The sequence below is a fragment of the Pituophis catenifer genome, unplaced genomic scaffold, assembly GCF_029215685.1.
Source record: "Pituophis catenifer annectens isolate HBS135680 unplaced genomic scaffold, rPitCat1.0.hap2 SCAF_3, whole genome shotgun sequence".
Taxonomy (NCBI): Eukaryota; Metazoa; Chordata; class Lepidosauria; order Squamata; family Colubridae; genus Pituophis; species Pituophis catenifer.
The window spans coordinates 158,141,865-158,164,060 of record NW_027256883.1 but is presented as its reverse complement, the minus strand read 5'-3'; the positions used below and the strand labels follow the sequence as shown (position 1 = coordinate 158,164,060).

At 44.4% G+C, this 22,196-nt stretch overlaps 1 protein-coding gene across 5 annotated transcripts in view; it reads left to right on the top strand.

Annotated features, from left to right (window-relative positions):
• Positions 1–22,196, top strand: part of MAST2 (microtubule associated serine/threonine kinase 2) — a 175,652-nt gene that overhangs the window by 73,819 nt on the left and 79,637 nt on the right. Inside the window, exons 1-2 of one of the 5 annotated variants that reach the window (XM_070941375.1) lie at positions 17,125–17,227; positions 18,498–18,704. The exons of the other annotated variants lie outside the window; for them this stretch is intronic. Of the exons in view, the coding sequence (XP_070797476.1) occupies positions 17,178–17,227; positions 18,498–18,704 (257 nt within the window). The 5' untranslated portion in view covers positions 17,125–17,177. Of the gene's footprint in view, positions 1–17,124; positions 17,228–18,497; positions 18,705–22,196 lie in introns of those variants that run through there. 5 annotated transcript variants of the gene reach the window in all.

Sequence of the window (22,196 nt, the reverse complement as noted above, 5' to 3'; positions counted from 1 at the left end):
GGAAACTTTGAGCAGTTTGGAGAATCGGTAGTGGAAATTTTGAGTAGTTTGGAGAACCAGCAAAGAGCACCTCTGGCTGGCCCCAGAGTGTGGAGGGAATGAAGATTTTGCAATATCCTTCCCCCAGGAGTGGGGAGGGAATGGGGATTTTGCAGTATATTTCCCCTGCCATGCCCACCAAGCCACGCCACACCATGCCCACCAAGCCACGCCCACAAAACCAGTAGTAAAAAAATTTGGACTTCACCACTGGCTGGGATGGTAATGGATATATTATATGATTTGGATACAAAGATTGGAACATGATATGAAACTAGAGGTTTGACATACTGTAAATTCTCCATTGTGGGTGGAGACAGCAGCCAGGATGGGGTGTACTCATCTGTTATGCTGATAGACTGAGCCAGTCAAAGTTGCCAAGTCCCGCCCTTGTTGCTGGGCAAACCCAGCTTTTGGCTCAGTCTGTCAGCGTAGACAGGCGTGTGGGACTGTTCCTCTAGCAATTTCTACCTATACTTACCTTCCTCTTATTTGAATTCTGTTTCTGATTGATATTACTGGTTTGACTTTGGACTGTTATCTGGACTGCTCTTGGACTTTGATTTAAACTGTGAGACTTTGAAGCCCCAGTAACTGGCTTGCCTGGTTAGCTGGGGAACCTTTTTTTCTTTTTACTTAAGTTTATTTCTTTGCTAGTAAAACGCTGTGTTTTTTTGCGGTTTGTGGAGCTTCGCGCCCCCGTGGGAGAGGCTTCGAGCCTTACTTCGGCTTTTTGGCCGATTTGTCATTTGCGGAGCTTCGCGCCCCCTGCATTTGCCTCTGATGGCCATTTTGAGGGCTTTTACTAACGGCTGTCTCCCCTTGACTATTACATCGCGCCGTTCCCCTTTCCGCCTTTAAAAGTTTCTCAGCGGATCGGAGCCTGCGAGTGGAGCTTTGCACCCCCGACAGGGCCGTCTTGAGCACCGGAGCCTCCATTCGATCGGCGCTTGGGGAGGTGTTTCTACGTAGCCCGCTGTCAGTTTCGGCGCGAAATTCAACTGCAGAGGCTTTTTGGTTTGCCGTGGCTGCGTTGCGCGCCCTTTCTCTGCCGCACCAACGAGTCAGTGGGATTGCCCAATCACTGCATTTGGAACATTTCGGAGGGGTCTCGCGCCCCCATTGACAGCATTGCACGATCTCCAGCGGGGTGAGCTATTCTTAGTGGAGCTTTGCACTCCCGTCCCGACGCACTCACCAAAGTGCCTGGTGGACTCTCAATCCTCGTTGGTGAAGGCCTGGGCGTTCCTTCACTCAGTGGAGTTTTTGCGCTCCCATTGGTTGGGGCCCCTTGTCTGTGCCCTTTGCCTCAAGATATTTCAGTTGTCGGGCCTCCAGGTCTTGGCCTGTGCTTTCTGACACATTTATACCTGACCCCTCCGGTTTTTGCATCTTTGGCCACGTCTCCTAAAAAGGGCGTTGCTTCATTATTTGGCCTGACATATTAATTGAATTAAGATGCCCAAGGCTTTACATAAAACGAAACATGGCCGGAAGGCTGGTCGCTCTGAGAGCCCCCATGCTAAGGGGGACTCGCACCCCAAAAAGGACCACTCCGCGGTCCTCCCTTCTCAATCTGTTAATTCTGACGCTCCTCGCTCGCATCATAAATCCTCTTCCCACCTTACGACCTCCCGTGCGGAAGCTCGTCGGGACAAGGTCCTCAAAAAAATCTGCGCTAAAGCAAGCGCTCACCAGACCTCCACCAGGGAGGTAGCCATTGTTTCCTCCCGGGGGGTTACCACATCGGACACAGGAGCGCAACCAGACCAAGTCTCTTTGCAAGATTGCCCGGTGGTCATTCAACCGGAAAATCTGTGGAGTTCGGAGGCTGTCCCTGCACCGCTACCTTCATCTGAGTCCCCTTCGTTGTCTCCTTCAGGGCAGACCGCCCCTGAATCGGTGGCTCAACCTCATCCACCTGACCAGAGATCTGACGGGACTCAGCAACGCGAATTTCCATCTCCTGACCAAATACAACAAATGATTACGACAGCGGTAAAGCAATCGTTGGCCTCTCACTTTCTTTCCACCGACAGGGCGGATTCCATTCGGTCTGCGGTGGCTCTTTCTAGGGTGGATGTGCATCCGGATGACGTCCTCTCGATCGAGGCTCCGGACTCTCCTGTATCCTCTGTTGCGAGCCGTTCCTCCTCAGTGGCCGGCGAGGTGTGTCCGGATATGGATTTGTCAGAAGATGAGGATCTTCCCCTGGATCAACCCGCTTTTACGGGTTTATTTCCTCAAGCCTTGTTCAAATCCCTTCTGCACAAGGCAATTGCTACTGCCCAGTTGGACATCCCTAAACCATCACCGGCTACTTCAACCGTGGCCAAGGGGATTCTCAACCCTCTGTTTGCTGAACTGTCGCGACCGGTGGACACTATACCTACTCCACCTCTGTTCCTCGTCGTGATTCGGAAGCAGTGGTCTTCACCTGGCTCCGGCTCCTACCTCAACGGACCGGCGAAACTTCACTGTGGCGTCAGATCTGGATTCCCTTCTCCAGGTTCCATCGGTCGACGCGCCTGTGACTGCTCTCTTACCCCAGGCTGCTGTTCCGGGAGTTCCAGATGAAGGCCTCCGTCCTGAAGAACGCCGGGCAGACCAGGTTTTACAACGGGCGCACCAGGGCGCCGCTTGGGCTATTCGGTCGGCGTCAACGGCCTCCTTTTTTAACCGTACTACCCTCCTCTGGCTTCGCCATCTCCAGGAGACCTTGACTACGGAGGATGTCCGCGTCCAGCAGGAACTGAACAAGAACATAGCTGCCACACAATTCTCAGCGGATGCCACCCTCAATGCCGCTCGCTTTGCGGCTAAATCTCTTGCCTCTTCCGTTACTGCCCGTCGGTTGGTCTGGCTCCGCCATTGGCAAGCGGATGCCAGACATAAGTGGCGACTGGCTTCGGTTCCCTTTGGCGGCTCCAAATTGTTTGGGGATTCTCTAGATTCCTTCCTCATTGAAACGAAGGATAAGAGAAAGGTTCTTCCGGTTGTTTTCCGCAGGGGGGAGCCTAGGTTCCAACCTTACCCGTCCCGGTCCCAGCTTCGGTCATATGAGGGTGCTAGTTTTGCGTCTTCATCTTCCAGACCTCATGGGAATTTTCAGCCCAGACAGCGGGGTGCTCAGGACAGAGCTCCCAGAGGTAGGACATTCGGCCCCAAACAGCCCTTTCGAGGGGGAGGAGGTCGTTTCTCCAGACGCCGTTGCTAACTCCATCCCAGATCCTCCCATAGGGGGCAGATTGGCCCTTTTCACCCCTGTTTGGGAGGAGTCCACCTCCGATAAATGGGTCCTGGCCATCTTAAGATCTGGGTTGGCCATTGAATTCCTTTCCCCTCCTCCGAGATTCTTTGTGCGCTGTCCGCTTTCCCATGACATCGAGAAGAGATCCCTTATGGATTCGGCGGTTCAGCATCTCCTTTCAATCAGGGCTATCCAACCCGTGCCCGAGATTGAACAGGGCACGGGATTTTATTCCCATGTTTTTCTTGTACCAAAGTCTTCGGGGGGGGGGGGTGGAGACCCATTCTGGACCTCAAACGTCTTAATTGGTATGTCGCATACCGTAAATTTAAAATGCAGTCTCTTAAATCTATTCTCGACGGTGTTAGGAGGGGCGATCTCCTCTCTTCTATAGACCTCACCGAGGCCTATCTCCATATCCCTATTCTCCCCTCCCATAGGAGGTTCCTTAGATTCTGTTACGGAGGCCACCATTACCAGTATCGGGCCTTGCCCTTTGGCCTTTCGTCTGCCCCCCGTACCTTTACCAAGGTCCTGGCTGCCTTGGCAGCTTTCCTTAGGGCTAAATCTGTTCGTCTACAATGCTACTTAGACGATATCCTGATTTTGTCATCTAACCATCAGCAGGCTTTCTCTGACCTGCAACTTACCCTCCGTACTCTGGCTGCCCATGGCTTTTCCATTAATGTAGAAAAGAGCCATTTAACTCCCTCAACTCGCTTGGTCCCTAGGGACCCTGATAGATTCGGTGGCGGGGAGGGTCTACCTATCGCGTGAGCGACAGGATAGTTTGCGATCACTGGTAGCTAAGGTAACATGGACCAGGTCTGTCTCTCCCCTCGTCCTGTCCCAACTCCTAGGGAAGATGATATCCGCCATCTCTATCGTCCCATGGGCCCAGCTCCACTCGAGGGAACTTCAGTGGTTCCTTTTACCCTGGCAGAAGGCTGGCAGGGGCACCTCCCGATCTTCCATTCCTATCCCTAGGAAGGTGCTCAGGTCCTTAGCTTGGTGGCGGTCTCCAGCTTTATCCCGGGGTTGTTTTTTCTTTGACCCGCAGAGAGTGGTGGTGACAACGGACGCCAGTCTCCAGGGCTGGGGGGCCCATTGTCTGGGTCAGATCGCACAGGGCACCTGGACCAACGTTGAATCCTGTCATCCGATCAACTGGCTAGAACTACAGGTTGTCTACCTGGCCCTACGAGCCTTCTGTCACATTGTAGCCAATTCGCACGTCCTGGTCCTCACGGACAATATTACAGCGAAGGTCCATGTCAGTCGCCAAGGGGGCACGCGATCTCTGTCCCTGATGGCGGAAGCATTACGACTGGGAGTCTGGTCGGAGATCCATCTTGCCTCGTTGTGGGCGGAACACATTTCCGGTGCCACCAATTTACAGGCGGACTGGCTAAGCCGGCAGCGTCTGGACCATGCGGAATGGCATCTTCACCCGCACATCTTCCAACTGATCGTGGCACGTTTCGGGACTCCAGTGATAGACCTTTTTGCCACAGAGGGCAATACTCAGCTGCCACGCTTCCTCTCGCGGTACCCATCGCCTCATGCGGAGGCTGTGGACACTCTCCGCTCCCCGTGGCCTCCAGGCCTCCTCTATGCGTTTCCTCCGGTCTCCCTGGTCTCCCGGGTGATTCGCAGGTTATTGATGGAGCAGGCGGAGATCATACTTGTGGCCCCATATTCGCCTCGCAGACCTTGGTTTGCCGACCTTGTGTCTCTCTCAACATGCCAACCGTGGCAGTTGCCCCAACCGGAGGACGCATTGACACAAGGGGCCGTGAGGCATCCGGACTTGCAGTGGCTCCGTCTGACCGCTTGGCGGTTGAGCGGCAGTCGTTCTCAGACGTCAATGTACCCGCAGATGTAATCAACACCATTCAAGCTTCGAGGAGACCTTCAGTGAACTGGATTTACTTGGCCACCTGGCGGGCCTTTTGTGCCTGGTGTGATCGTACTGGGGTTCAACCTCTTCAGGCATCGATTCTCAACATACTAGTCTTCCTGCAGGAGGGTCTGGCTAGCGGCCTTTCGCCCAACACTCTGCGAAGGCAGGTGGCAGCGATCTCGTCGATACTTATCCTCGGATCGTTGTCCTCTCTGACTCAGCATCCGTTAATTCATCATTTCCTTCGAGGTGCTACGAATCTCTGCCCTCCAGTTCTGCATAGATACCCAACTTGGGATCTCTCAATCGTTCTTAATTCGCTCACGGCGTCCCCGTTCGAACCTTTACGGACAGTGAGCCTTCGGCTTTTAACATGCAAAGTTGCATTCCTGGTAGTGATTACCTCAGCTCGCTGCATCTCAGAGGTGGCCGCCCTCTCCATCCGGGAGGATCTCTGTATATTCCACATGGACCGTGTGGTACTCCGTCTGGACCCCACCTTTGTGCCAAAGGTTAATACCTCCTTCCACCGCATGCAGGAACTGGTTCTGCCTAATTTTTGCCCTCACCCATCTCACCGCCTCGAACGACGGTGGCACTCGCTGGATGTCCATCGGGCTCTGCGGATTTACATTAAGCGAACAGCGACTATCCGCAAAACAGAATCACTCTTTGTGTCTTTCTTGCCATGTTCCTTGGGCAATAAGGTGTCGGCCTCTACCATCGGTCGTTGGATTCGCCAAACAATAGCCAAGGCCTATGAACTTCGCTCACTTCCGAGGCCTCCTCGTCTGACAGCGCATTCTACCCATAGCGCGGCAACATTGGCGGCCTGGGCCGCCCAGGCATCCTTGCTGGAAATCTGCAGGGCGGCTACGTGGACTTCGCCTTCTCCATTTATTCAACACTATAAATTGGACAAGTTCGCCTCGGCTTCTTTACTTAGTGTCCCACACGCCAAGCCTCTCTTCTTGCCTTCGCCAAAAGCTGGGTTTGCCCAGCAACAAGGGTGGGACTTGGCAACTTTGACTGGCTCAGTCTATCAGCATAACAGATGAGCACACCCCATCCTGGCTGCTGTCTCCACCCAACGAGAAGGTGCGTCTCAGGTAGGACCAACGCCCCTTCTGGTAAGAAATTTGCTATCTGAAGAGTTAGACAAATATTATACAAATATTATACAAATATCAAGTTACCTCTTGCATTGATATGTACTATATCCCCTCCCCCCCCCGAATTACATAATGCAAACTGGTTGTTAGGTGTATTTTAAGTAAACAGAAGGTGGTTCAGAAGTGAGTATACATAGGTAATTGTAGTGACTGTCAGTTTTCCCCTGATGGATACTGGTTTAGTCTGAAAATTCCAAGCTGACAAGAGAAAAGACATCAGATTCATATAAAGCAAAATGGCAGAAATATTCATTGTGCTAGTAAAAGGCAAACAGTTGCAACTTAGAGGAGAACGAAATAGGCATAGAAGCTCATAGTCATATTTCCATCTATTTTCCTATCTGGAAGTTTTGCCTAAATGTTTCAGTAATTGAAGTTTAAACTCATGAGACATCCGCATGCTCAGGGATATAATTTTAAATACTCATTTATGTTCAAATGTGAAAGTGCTTCATCACTTTTTTTTTTTTTTTTCAAAAATCTCATTGGGATTGTGATAAAATATATATATTTAACAGGGAAAAAAATATTCAGAAACTATTCTTAGTTCATGCTGCATATTAGTTATGGTTACTTAACATTCTTTTTTTAACATTAGTGCTTTCAAAATGGTAAGTGGATTGTAAATGGAAAAATAGCTTTCTAGGTGAATAAATGAAAGAAATATAAGAAACCATGTTTCCTGCAAGTCTTCCTAAATTGTACAGCCAAGAAATTGTTCATTTGGATACAGTTTGCTGCTATTATATCTTCCTGCATGAGGTTTTTTATTAATTTGTTTTGCGGTTCTGTGTTGTTTCCATCTTCTGTTTTATTCCTTGTCTTCAGTTCTATCTTTTTCCCTTAGCAAAAGCGATGATTTTCAAATTTAGTTGAAGCTAATGTCTTTCAGATTAATTGCTTTGCTCTTAATCTCTTTTATTTTCTCTGTGACAGATTGTTTCCTTGGTGCGAAGCCTTGGTTTTACTTACTGAGAAATGGGTGCATTGTTGATAGGCCTCTAAATCACCTTCTTCCTGATAGTTGTATGACTTGACCTTATTTAAATAATCCCTCAGAGGCCTGGCTGTTCTCTGACCCTTGGGGTAAAATGGACTCCCTATATGGTGTTTTGATTACATTGACATTGTTTCTCTCAACTTTGTTTTCTAGGTTATATACTTTGGAGCTTTTATTGTTTTATGTTGAAAGTCACCCAGAATTATGATAGATTGGGGGTAGCCTGTTAAACAAACAAACAAATGCTGATTTTCATTCTTTCTCTCTCAACTTTTCTAAATGTTGTTGTTTCAACAGTTCAAACGTCTTCAATTTTTGGCGACTATAGGCAAGTGGTCTCCAAACTACCCTGTCAAGCACAACTTCTTTCAGTTGTTGGATATTCATCTTTGTATCAGTTTTTATTGTTATCAGACCAGCTCCTTGCTTGCCCCTTCTTCTTGTTCCACTAACCATTCCTAGCATCACTGATTTCTCCAATTTGCACGCATGATATGATCAAAGTAAATCAGACATAGTCTTGTGATAATTGGCTTCTAAGAATGTTTCTGGTTTTATACAAATCATCACCTCTCTTTTGATTGCTCTGGCTGTCCATGGTATACACAGTAATTTACACCATATCAGCACCATAGTACAAATGTGTCAATTTTTGATCAGACTTTCTTAGTGTCCAACTCTCACCCCCATAATAATTACAGGGAAGACTTGCTCTAACTAGCCTCTGCTTTTTATATTTATACCGTATCAATAGCTCTGCTTTTTCAGATCTTATTCATGTTAATCATTGCAGTATGGCCTGCAGTTATTCTGCATTTGATTTCAGCAGTAGAACTGCCATAATGAACAATTTTTGATCCAAGGAAGATAAATTCTCAAAAATAATTCAGTTTCCTTCTTGTTTATTTTAAAAATGTCATGTCTATTTCAGCTGTTGTCGTTACTGTTAGGGTGTGTGTAAAAAGTAGTTGTTGCTTGTGCAACGAGCAGAGCAGAAACACACAGGGAAGGAGATAAACGTCCAGCTCGTGTGAGAAAAATACTTTATAGATAACAAGCAGTCTCGGTGTAAATAAAACAGTCCAAGGTCATAAACAGTAATATCAGTCCAGTAAGTATCTTCCCTTACCAAAGCAAACAGACTTTAGTAACTCTTGGTATTCAGTACCATATAACAGATGCAGTAAGCAATAGGATACAATCAGGTATCAATCCGGAAGAAGCAGGAAGAAGGAACGCTTCTCTGTGCTGCTTATTTATGCACTGTAGCCTAATTACAGGGTTCAGCAAACCCTGATTACGTGGCTCAGTTGTTTCTTAAAGAAACAGATATATTGCCTGACCAACAAGTTAGGAGTAAGCTGCAAGCTGAACCTAACAGTTACGTTTGCTTTCCTGATGCTAAGACACAATCCTGCTTTTTCACTTTTGTCCTTGATTTTCCAGATCATTTTTCCAGCTCTTCCTTATTTTCAATCAGTAGTGTTGTATCATTTGTGTACATCAAATTATTTATGGTTCTTCCCCCAATCTTCACTCCAACATCAGGCAGTTCCAAATCTAATTTCCACATAATCACTTCAGCATACTGATTGAACAGAAACAGTGCCAAAATATATTTATTTTATTTATTTATTTATTAGATTTTTATACCGCCCCCTCTCCCGAAGGACTCGGGGCGGTGAACAGCCAAAATTAAAAACATACAATATAAAAAATTAAAATACGTTTAAAACAGAATTAAATCTAAAATGGCTCCCCAATTTAAAACGCCTTACCCATACCCCTATAAATAAGATGAATTTAAAATTTAAAAATTTAAAATTTCCACATTTAAAAAGGGGGAAGATTTAGGCCAGGCCAGCTTGATAAAATAGAAAAGTCTTAAGCGCGCGGCGGAAGGTGCGCAGATCCGGGATCCTACGTATCTCCGGGGGGAGCTTGTTCCAAATCGTAGGTGCCCCCACAGAGAAGGCTCTCCCCCTAGGGGCCGACAGCCGACATTGTTTGGCCGACGGCACCCGGAGGAGCCCCTCTCTATGGGAGCGTACTGGCCGGTGGGAGGCTATTGGTGGTAGCAGGTGGTCCCGTAAATAACCAGGTCCTAAGCCATGGAGCGCTTTAAAGGTGATAACCAAAACCTTGAAGCGCACTCGGAAGACCACCGGGAGCCAGTGCAGCTCGCGCAGGAGAGGTGTCACATGGGAACTCCATGTCGCTCCCATCACCACCCGCGCGGCCGCACTCTGCGCCAGTTGGAGCCTCCGAGTGCACCTCAAGGGGAGCCCCATGTAGAGAGCGTTGCAGTAGTCCAGACGAGAAGTAACGAGGGCATGAGTGACTGTGTGTAGGGAGTCCCGATCTAGATAGGGACGCAACTGGCGGATCAGGCGAACCTGATGAAAAATCCTCCCGGACACGGCCGTCACATGCTCTTCTAACGACAGCCGTGAATCCAGGAGGACACCCAGGTTGCGGGCCCTATCCGTGGGGGCCAATGATTCGCCCCCAATAGTCAGCGATGGCACTAGCTGACTATATCAGGACGTCGGAAACCACAGCCACTCGGTCTTGGATGGGTTGAGCCTGAGCCTGTTCCTCCCCATCCAGATCCGTATGGCCTCCAGGCACTGGGACATCACTTCAAGGGCATCGTTGGGGTGGTCCAGGGTGGAGATGTACAGCTGGGTGTCATCCGCGTACTGATGGTACTTCACCCCAAAACCACGGATTATCTCGCCCAGCGGCTTTACATAAATGTTGAACAGAAGGGGCGAGAGGACCGATCCCTGCGGCACCCCACATATGAGGGGCCTCGGGGTCGACCTCTGCCCCCCTGTCAACACAGACTGCGACCGGTCGGAGAGAAAGGAGGAGAACCACCTTAGTACGGTGCCTCCCACCCCCAACTCTTCCAACCGGTGCAGCATGATACCATGGTCGATGGTATCAAAAGCCGCTGAGAGATCTAACAGGACCAGGACAGAGGAGCATCCCCTGTCCCGAGCCCTCCAGAGATCATCAACCAACGCGACCAATGCCGTTTCCGTGCTGTATCCAGGCCTGAAACCCGACTGGAACGGATCCAGATACGACGCTTCATCCAGGTACTGGGGAAGCTGTCCCGCAACCACACTCTCAACAACCTTCGCCACAAAACGAATGTTGGAGACTGGACGATAATTAGCCAATATTGCCAGGTCCAGGGAAGGCTTCTTGAGGAGGGGCCTCACCACCACCTCCTTAAGGGCGGCGGGGAAGACACCCTCACCCAATGAAGCATTTATAATCCCCTGGAGCCAGCCTCGCGTCACCTCCCGGGAAGCCAGCACTAACCAGGAGGGACACGGGTCCAACAAACATGTGGTCGCGTTCAATCTACCCAGAATCCTGTCCACGTCATCTGGGGTCACAGGATCAAACTCATCCCAGATAACAGTCTCAAGACCTGCCTCCATCACTCTCGCTGGATCTACCCAGTCAGAGTCCAGACCTTCCCGAATCTGAGTGATTTTGTCATACAGATACTGAACAAAGTCCTCGGCTCTTCCCTCCAAGGGGTCCTCCCGCGCTTCCTGGTGGAGCAGGGAGCGGGTCACCCTAAACAGGGCGGCTGGGCGATTATCTGATGACGCAATAAGAGCAGCAAAATGCGTACATTTTGCTGCTTTTATCGCCACTAGGTAAGTCCTAATATGGGATCTAACCAGTGTCCGGTCCGATTCAGAAAGACTAGCTCTCCAACTACTCTCTAGGCGTCTTTTCTGGCGCTTCATCTCCCTCAGCTCCTCGGTAAACCAAGGAGCCAGGCGAGATCCGCGCCGGGTCAGAGGCCGCAAAGGCACGACTCGATCCAGGGCCCCAGCGGCCGCCCTATCCCAGGCGGCCACTAGGTCTCCAGTCGAGGCGTGAGCCAGAACCTCAGGAATTGGCCCAAGCTCCGTCTGGAACCTATCGGGTTCCATCAGGCGCCTGGGGCAGTACCGTCTTATCGGTTCCGCCTCCCTGCAGCGGGGTGCCGCGGTACGAAGGTCAAGGCGAAGGAGAGAGTGATCCGACCATGACAAGGGCTCGATGACTACATCCCCTATCTCAAGATCACTCAACCACTGTCCAGAGACAAAAAGCAAGTCCAGTGTGTTTCCCCCAGTGTGCGTAGGGCCATGAATTAGTTGGGTCAGATCCATGGCCGTCATGGAAGCCATGAACTCCCGAGCCACCTCAGACGTCTCACCCACGGACGGCAGGTTGAAATCCCCCATGACCATAAGTCTGGGGGTATCAACCGCCACCGCAGCGATAACGTTGAGTAGCTCAGGCAGGGTTGCTGCCACGCGGCAGGGAGCCAGGTACGTGATCAGCAAGCCCATCTGAACCCCATGGCCCCACTTCACAAGGAGGGACTCACAACCAGCTGTCTGAGGTACAGTGGTCTCCCTGGGCCTAAGGCCTTCTCTAATAATAACCGCTACTCCCCCGCCCCTCCCTTGTGACCTCGGCTGATGGAATGCGTGGAAGCCTGGTGGGCACATTTCTACCAGAGGGACCCCTCCCTCCGGGCCCAACCAGGTCTCCGTAATACCCGCCAGGTCCGCTCCCCCCTCCTGAACAAGATCACAGATGAGGGGGGCTTTATTTACTACGGACCTGGCGTTGCACAACATCAGATGAAGGCCCGGGCCGTGAGGATCTGTGCAACCTGGCAAACGGGTGGAGCCTTGGGGGCCGGAGCACCCTACCGCTTGGAGACAGCAGGTGCGTGCTCCCTTAACATGATATGGCCCCCTGCTCCCGCCATATCTACCCCTCCCACTCACAGTACTGATGGTAAAAACACAGTCCGAACAAGCTCGACCCCCCCCCATATCCCCGTCTAACTGCCTTAATGATTCTGAACCAATCTGTGTTGTCAAAGAACTTCTGTGTTGACAGAAGTTATGGCTAATCTTTTTGCAATCGTGTGGCAAAAGTGGGCGGGTGTGGGGAGGGTCATGCGCACGTGTGCCCACACCCATAATTCTATGCACCCCGCCGTCCCGTGCATGCATGTGTGATCCCCCTGCATTCCCCCTGCTTTTGGCACGTGATGGCACGGTGGGCCCGGTAGGCCTATTTTTCGCTCTCCCCAGACTCCAGAGCCTTTCTAGGAGCCTGGGGAGGGTGAAAACGGCCTTCCCCAGCCCCCCGGAGGCCCTCCGGAGGCCAGAAATGGCCCGTTTCCCAACTTCCGGTGGGCCCGGAAGGCTGAAAAATCAGCTGGCTGGCATGTGCATACTGAGCTAGGGCAATGCTCGCGTGCCCACAGATATGGCTCTGTGTGCCAACTGTGGCACGTGTTTTCATAAGTTCGCCATCACGGCCATAGAGTGTTCTCACTGTTGAATCCTGCTCAGTGATCTAATAAAGTCTGATCAGGTGAGTTGGGAGACAAGATCACCCAAAGAAGCCCATAGCATATTGTGTTCTACATAGTCAAAAGCTTTTCTGTAATTGATAAAACACATATATAGATCCTTTTGATATTCACATGTTCTAATTGTATATGATTTTGTTTCATTGGGGTGGTGGTCGTGATTCTGTTGACCTAGAAAAATTTGAACCATAGGAAAGATTAAGTCCACGGGGTACAAAGCTGTTTAAATATATGCAAACTAACATTAACGAACAAGTACCGTATTTTTTGGACTATAAGATGCACCGGTGTATAAGACATACCAAGATTTCAAAGAGGTAAACAAGAAAAAAAAGTTTTTCCCCTCCTCAGCCCCCAGGAGCATTCTGCAGGCCTCCCCAAGCCTCTGCATGCCCCGTTTTTGCGAAAAATGGGCTCGTTTTTCACCCATTTTTCTGCAAAAATTGACTTTTTTTGCCCTCCCTAGCACCCAGGAGCACTCTGCAGGCCTTTCGAAGCCTCTGTGCCATCCCCCCTCCCTGTGTTTTTCGCAAAAATGGACACGTGGGGTGGGGCTTTGGGAGGCCAAAAATGGCTGTATTTTGTGCATAAGATGCACCAACATTTCCACCCTCTTTTAGGGGGGGAAAAGTGCATCTTATACTCCAAAAAGTACTTTAAAAATGAATAGAATTGATACATCACAGATAGCTAGTCAATTTCCTATCCAGTTCAGCCTTTAAAAAAATTGTGTCCTATCTGTAGGACAATTCTTTACCATACTTCTGGGGGAAGCAAATTTTTATTCATTTTACAGGACTTGTATGATCTAGTTTTACTGTCATATTGCCATGAAAAACTATTTTTTTCAACTCAGTTTTGGTATGATTAGGGTAGGTCCATGATGGCGAACCTATGGCACGCATGCCACAGGTGGCACGCGGAGCCATATCGGTGGACACGTGAGTGTTGCCCTAGCTCAGCTCCAGCGCTCGCATCTGATTTTCGGAAGTCGGCAAATGGGCCGTTTCAAGCCTCTGGAGGGCCTCCAGGGTGTGAGGAAGGCCCATTTTTGCCCTCCCCAGGCTCCTAGAAAGCCTCTCGAGCCTGGGGAGAGGGAAAAACAGGCCTACCAGACTCACCATGCCAACGCATGTAAAAAGCGGGGGGGTTGCATGTGCATGCGTGGGGAGGTGGGGCACATTAAATTATGGGTATGGGCACACGCGCACACTCCCCGCTCTCCCCCTTTTGGCACGCGACGGCAAAAAGATTAGCCATCATTGGGGTAGGTATTTCCTAAGTACTGGTAAGCCCCCCTTTTTTTTTTTTTTTTGCACCTAAGATGAGATGAGACTTTCAGGAGGGAACGTGAAGGAACAAAAATATTACAATTAAAGAACATTTAAATTTGACTTACTAATACAGAATGAAGCAAAATATTTTAATATTGGACATATTGAAAGATATTTTTGAACAAAAGTTATGCTTTTGTACATAATAATTACAGTGAGATGCACAAAGAAGGAAAGATTTGTAACTACCCACCAAGGAGGAATGATTAGTGATGATAATGGAACTTGCAGAGATGGCTAAATGTACTTCTTTGATTAGAGAAAACATAATGTATTGTCTGTGTTTATGGCTGATTGGAAAACCCTTATAGATTTTTTGCATGAAACTGAAAAAATGCACTTAACTATTTGTGATTTTTCAAACTATAAACATTTTCAAAGAAAAACATTAAAAGGGCACCTTTTTTTTAAAAAAAAAGTGAAGTGCAATACAGCAAAAAGTATAAAAATTATTTAACAGTAGTTACAATTCTAATGCAATTCTACTGTTATTCAATGCAACTATTATTCAAATATATATGCATTTCTAAAACATTTATATAACTATCATTTTAAACCTATTGTATTTTATATAAATGAGTCCCATATTTTATTATATTTGTCCATACAAAGTTACATTCATAGGCAATCCACTCCTATGAAGATCTACGAGGCAGTACATAATTTAGTTAAACACAGATTGGTTTTATTTGCAATTACATTATTTTGTTTATTTCTAAATGTCACACTGCTATCTCACTATTGATGCAAAAGATGGATGCCTTTAGCAAAATGGCATTACTGTATTAACTAGTCCAAATCAGAACTGATGCCCATAGGTGAAAATCTGATAACCTATTTAAGGAATATAAAATGCGAATTGATCCTGAATCCATAAAGTATCTAGGTATGTCTATATCATAAAATATAATTCAATTAGTAACATATAATAAAATAAAATAGTGAAGTTTCTAAATTTTTGATAGATGGCACTAAATTTTACCCTTTGGGTTAAGGTGAACATTCTCAAAATGAATGTTATTTCCAGACTAATTTATATTATGAGAGGAAGTCCAGCTATAGATCTAATAAATATTTTCAGAAATAGAAAATTTCTATGGGGTTCTTTATTTGTGGCTTTAATATTTAGGGAAAAAAAATGAAACTGAGCTTTTTTAAAAAACAAAACAAAAACAAAACTTATTTAAAGAGGTTTTTTTAAAAAAAATTAAATTAAAGAAATTAAAATTATTTAAAAAGAAATGAATAATTATTAGCTAAGTAATCTGCAAACTGAGAGACATCATGTCAGCAAGATTAATTTGTTGCCTTCTCATCCTGCTTATGGACTTCTCTGTGACTTGGTTATATTGAAAATAAAGGGACTATCATTTATTTGAAGCTGCAAATGCAGTTGTCTGTGTGGATACTGGAAGATAGATTTAATTATGTGGATGAAGAGAGAATAGCAAAAAAAGTGCATAATTGAAGAGTGTGATTGATATTGTTCTTAGCAGAGTTTTAATGGCAGAAAAAATAAATTGCATTTTAGAACATTTACTATTGAGCAATTCTTACTTTGTTATGATAATAGACACTCTATCAATAAATAATTGAAGAATTTAGCTAGGAAGGAGTTGACTTCCTTGAGTTAGTTATAAAAATAAAAAATATGGGATATAATAAATAAAAAAATAAAAAATGAACTAATCATGGTACATGCTCAAGATATTCTAATTTATCAGAGGCATATAAATATGTGCTATAATGGTTGATTGATTTATATAAATTTCTCCAGATGGTGGATTTGTGGACACTGATTAGCAATGGCATGTATATAATTACAATTACTTATGACCAGTTGTTTAACAACAGTTTGGCATTTCAACAGTCTTGAAAAGTATAAAGCACTTCCAGCTGATGTAAAATGCCACAATGCCTCCTCCCACGGTCCCATGACCACATTTTCAGTTGCTTGGCAACTGACTTACATTTGCAATTAATTGCAATATCCCACAGTCACATGACTGCGATTTGTGATTTTTTTTTTACCAGTTTCCAGCAAAAAGTGCCCATTCAGTAGAATGGATTTTGCCTTACAACCATGTGATTTGCTTAACAACCACCATAAAAACAGTTGTAAAATCAGGTCTAGTCATGAGGGAGCTTTGACTTATGACCATCACAACTTACAATTAAAATTCCAGCCCCAATTGCAATTGCAACTGTAAGTCAAGGACTTTATGTTGATTTGAGTCAGCAGCTAGGACTGTTACTTGCCAGTCAGGAAGAATGACTGATAAAGGAGGAAATAGATTCTTCTTCAAAAGGATTCTGTGATCATCTCCTCAAAAAAAATCAATAACATTTGAACCCTTTTTTTTTACCCGTTCATTCCTAGATTCATTTTAGGAATCATAACTGTCAGAACACTTTTTCCATCTCCTGGAAGTCTAATAAAATAGTTTAATAATATAGGTTTGAATTGTATATTAATATAAGAGAATAATCCAGAAAAAGGTGTGACATTGTTCCCTGATTAATATCCACAAAGAGATATCAAAAATTATCTCCAAACATGAAGAGCAGCTGCTCATAGCTTTGTTGGAAATCTGGCTCAGAGCAGTGCCCGAGTACTACTTTTACAGTGTGAGTTTTCATGTTGGTATGCAAGACTTCTGCCAAACGTTTTTGCTCATGTGCCATTTCTCCCTCTTGGTTTCTGTTTTCCTTGTGGCTTGCTGAAGTGAACAAACATTTGTCAGTGATTTGTTGAGCTGCAATGTGATTGGTGGTAGAAGTATACTGTAGGATGGCTGTGTGATAAAAAAGTCCAGTCCTTATTTCAGGCTTCACGGTCCTAGTATTTCATACTGGTTGTCTATGATTTAGCTGTTTCGGGAGGTTATAAACAAGTTTCAGAAAATTTCTTTGAAAGCTTTTGGACAGCATCTGATAGTTATGAACAGAAGTTCACTGCATAGAATATGTGACTGATATTGGGCCTTTGCTGCAAGCTAAGTATTGGATTTAATTGGCTCTAAGATCTCTGGTTGTTGAACAAAATTTAGTGTGTCACACAGTGAAATGATGAAACGAAGAAGAGAGCGAATTGGAGCTCCATCTCTACGCATTCAGTAAGGCTCGTTTTGGAAAATAGATTTCCATATTAACTAATCTTATTGGAATATTTGTTCCTGAATTAGTGTTTAAAACACGTTCTCATGTTTTTAGTAGGAAAAATAGTACAGTTTATATACTATAATTAATACAAGATATTTCCCCTAAAAGAATGCTTTCACCTCTTGAAATAAATATTCATATTTTTTGTTAATCTTTATAATTAATGGAGGAGTAATGTAGAAGTAGTAAAAAATAACCAGTGTTTAACCTAATATTTTATAAAATGAGGCAGTGTATTTGGATTTTTTGTGTTCATTTGCATAAACTGAATAAATGTTGACTCTTAGGTTTTATATGTTTTAACTCTTACAATCAATCATATGGCAAATGATTCAAATAAAGTATTTAGTATAGTAAAAGAAATTGATACAGCAGTATCAAGACTAAATAAACTTTATCTGCATTTTTCCCAATTCAGATTCTTCAGATAAAGTTTGTCTCTCTCTATATACATCACCTTTTAGAAATAAGTGAAAATCAACACTTTTGTTTACAATTGGCCAAACATTAAGAATGGTCCTTTGCAAATGTTGTTTTTGCCATCTACGAGAAAATTGCCTGTGGTTTATTAATTATTTATTTGCTTAGAAAAAAGAAAATGGCACCCATTCCTTTGACAGTTCTAGGCAATTTACATGGTACAACAAAAGTGTAACTCAAATTCTATCATCATGATCAGCAACATTTAAAAAATATCTCCACATGTAGTTATAGTAAAAATGAGATTTGGTTCATTTCTACTGGCAATTTGTTGCAAACTATGGACCCAGTTATGGAGAAAACTGAATTGGTCACGGGACCAACAAAAGACATTCCACTGAAGACTTAAATATAGAGAATAAAGTCTATGGAGACAGGCACTTTAAAATGTCATTGAATGCAAGTAGATTTATCATTAAATGTGAGGAGAATATAGAGGACTCTTTTAGCAGTCTGTAAATTCCAACTCAGTATTGAAACCAATTTTAACAGCTCATGCTTTCATGTGATCAAGTTTTAAGAAACATATGGACTAATCGACAAGTAATAGTCTTCATGTATAGCTTCAGTACTTCTTGTGTACAGTGTCTAATAAGATCTTAAACCTTAGGGGATTTTGAAGATAGAGATAAATCTGGTTTGGAGTGGATACATTATTGTCAGGAACATGATTTTGTTTTCTGAAAAGATTACAGATGTGAGATGATTTAGAAATTGACTCTTTCTGTTGTGGTACTTTATCAGAATCTCCTCTCCTTTCCTCTCCCACTGCCGAGGAAGCGATGTCCATCAACATATGTTCTCCCCTACATCTGCTCCAGGTCTGCAACATCTTAAAATTCCACTTAGTGCTGATTGTGCCCTTGCAACCTCTCCTCTAGTATTTTACCTCAATCCACAACCTCAAAGCAACCCTGGTAGTCCCTGCCACAGCAGTCCACTTCAGTGGAGGTAAGGAGGAACTTACACTGGGAGCTTTTGTGGTTTGGGCAACCTTTTATGTGGAATATTTAAAACTTACATATTTTAGGACACTTTTTAACAGTCAAGATACTATTGTATTCACATAGCTAATGATAAGGTAATGTCCAATTCATTTATCCAGTTTTATCCAGTTGCCCCTCTTATTTTATCAAATAATAAAGGCATCTTGGCTCAGACATGTATACTAAACCTTTTGTTGATTAACATGGTTTCACATGTTACTTTAAAGGTATAAAATTAAAGAGGTGTTTCAGTGCAGATCTGAATAACAAAAGATTAATGTAGGTATATACATTGGCTTAATTCCCTTCTTCCCAAATAGAGGTTGTTATCTTTTTTAGCAGTAAGTTTTAACTTGCTTCTTATTCTAAAATAAATTAACATTTTAAAATATTTTTCCTTTTTACATATTAACAAAAGCTGTTTAAGTGAATTTGAATCCATATTTTATCCATTCAGATTTGCCTGGGGCATTTTAAAGTTTTTAATGCTTTGTAATAAAATAGATTGTGTGTGTGTTTGTGTTCATGCTTAGTTAAACAGTTATAGATATGAGACCACAGAGTCTGCTGCATCTAAATTGGATGACTTTTGCATCTGCTCCCCTAAAGCTGTGGAAGAAAAAAAATCTCTATCTCTATATCCACCCCCACCCCCCCTGTGTGTGTGTGAGAGAGAAGAGAGAGAGGGGGGGAGGGAGGGAGGGAGGGAGACAGAAGGAGAATGTAGGAGCTTTTTAAATTGATCTGTCTTAATTTTCTCTATACAAACTCATAATTCACAATTCACAATAAAAAGAGGCTGTTGATTCCTTCAAACGTTCTTAAGATGATTCACATTGTTGAAGAAAGACTGCTATTAAAATGTGGAAAAAGCCATTAGTGCTGAGGAATGCAATTTGGAGAATAAGTTAGGTGCAACCCAGAATTGTTGAGACTTGGATAATATGAATAAAGTGAATGCCATATGACATGCTGTGGAAAAAGAGGAAGAGAAAAATAGTATCAACAACTATCTTTTTTAGGCTGAGACATTTTGCTTGAAGTGTTTTCTTTTAATTTTAATCATAACATTACCGGAATAGTTCTTATTTCAGTCTCTTTCCATTTTTTATTGGGCTTGATGTCCATAAAATTATGGCTAAAATGTTTTAAAATGAAATGTAATTTGGTCCTAGATCCGTGATGGCGAACCTGTGGCATGTGTAGCCATATCAGTGGGCACGCCAGCTCAGCTCTGGCGCGCATGCGCGTGCCAGCCAACTGATTTTCAGGCCTTCTGGACCCACCAGAAGTAGGGAAATAGACTGTTTCCTGCCTCCCGAGGGCCTGGGGTGGGTGGGGAAGGCCCGTTTTTCTTTCTCACCTCACCTATTCTTTGATCCATACTAATTTAGCCGCCTTCTGATATGCTTCCCAATCGGGTAATCCGAAGCCACCCATGCTTCTTTTCCCTTGCAGTGTTTTATATGCAATCCTTGCCTTCTTCCCTTCCCACAAAAATTCTCGCACCTTCTTTTCCAGATCTAGGAAATATTTTTTATCAATGTTCACTGGAATAGTTTGAAGTAAAAATATAATCTTGGGGAGAATATTCATTTTAATTGCTGAGATCTTACCTGTAAAAGACAGTTTTAACTTCTTCCATCTGTCTATATCCTGCTTTATTTTTTGTAGTAGTGGACTGTAGTTATCCTCCTTTCACCCTCTCCAGATGCATGGAGAGGATCTGGAGCCAGGTGAGAAAGAAAAACGGGCCTACCGGGTCATCGTGTGCCAGGAGCGGGTGTGTGTGTGTGGGTGTGTGTGCACGCGCGCATGTGCATGCACAGGGCAGGGCGCATAGAATTATGGGTGTGGGCACTTGCATGCGCGAACTTCCCCTGGCCCTCCCCTCCTGGCACACGATGGCAAAAAGGTTAGCTATCACTGTCCTAGAGCCTTAAGGACAGGGCTTGCAGTCAAAGGTTGAGGGTAAGTGATCAAGTAGTGGGCCATGCCAGGCATTCATACATAGAATGACATGGTGGAGCTGACATTGTCTCCTTTATCCCTTCCTTCCTGCCCACCTACCCAACTGAGTCTTATCAAAGAGTAGGGCTATGGATTTCTCCTTAATTACAGATGTTTATTTTATTACTTCAAAATGTATTGTTTTCTGCATCACAATAATGTTTACTCCTAAATAAGAAATATGATTTGCCTTGTAAAATATAGAGCTGTGCACATATAATACAGAATAAAATGTTGCAATGAATGTTCATGTATAAATCAAAACAAATCTTGTGAACAGTTTGAAAAACTGTTGTCTGAGGTACCACCAGAAAACATTTGATTGGATGTTAGGAACTGAACTGCTGACAAGTGTATAGTTTTCATTGAAGGAAATAGTACTTCTAAGAAGGAGTAAAGATATGAATAAGAAGCTTAATTTTAAAATACAAAGTCAATGCATATTCATGATGAAAATTACATTTTACTTTTGCTAGTGTAATTTTACTGTTCTACATTTTCAGAGGTTCATCTGCCATTCAAAACTTGTTGATAATAGATATGCAATCGTGTCTCAGAATACACTTTGTAAAATTTAGCAATTTACTACCTTTAGCTGTGTAATTCTTGATTTTGCATTATCAATAGCTTAATTGTCACTTATGTATTTAGGTACCATTTAGTCCCTGTTTCTGCTAATTTGGAATTTATATTCATGCTGTCAGGTTAGTTTGTGACACTAGTAGATAAATTAGGTTGCAGCTCCCTTAGCTTGGGAGATAATTATCTTTTAGTATCGATTAATAGCACATTTATTAACCTTCTGGAACATTTTCCCATAAATATTTGACTGAATTTTTTCTTGCTTTGCCATATTCCGCCTTTCCAGATATAGCATGTCTCTTCCAGGCATTCTAGCATGTTGAGAATAGAAGAATCTGCTATATCTATAGAGTTTTTGAGCTTAATTCTTCTAAATGAGATAGCAAAAGTTTGTGAAAATTAATCCTAGTCTGATTCCTCATGGTTTCTACCATGTGAAATGGCCAAGCAGTTTGAGACTTACTGAACTTGTACATATAGTTTATCAAATCTTTTATATAATTTTAATGAGGGCTTCCAGTATAAATGAAGTGATTTCTGAAGTATGTTATTCTCCGAGAGGAGGGAAACGGCAGTCAGGCTAGGGAAAGACTCCTCTACGTAGCATAGGACCGAGTCTGCTAAATTAGAATAGCTCCGCCCTCTTGGCCCAGTGTTTCGACTCGGTCTATGTTGGACGGATGTGTCTTCCCAGCCTGACTGTAGTTTTTCACTCCCTGGTGTTCTTCAGTGAAGATTTCTCCTGCTGTTACCTTCTTCGTCGCTAGCTGATTTTCAGCTTGTCTTCTGTCGGCTGACAGATACCAGCGACCAGGCATTTTGCCATCTAAAAGCTCCCCACGTCATCGGAGGGAGCTGACGCTGC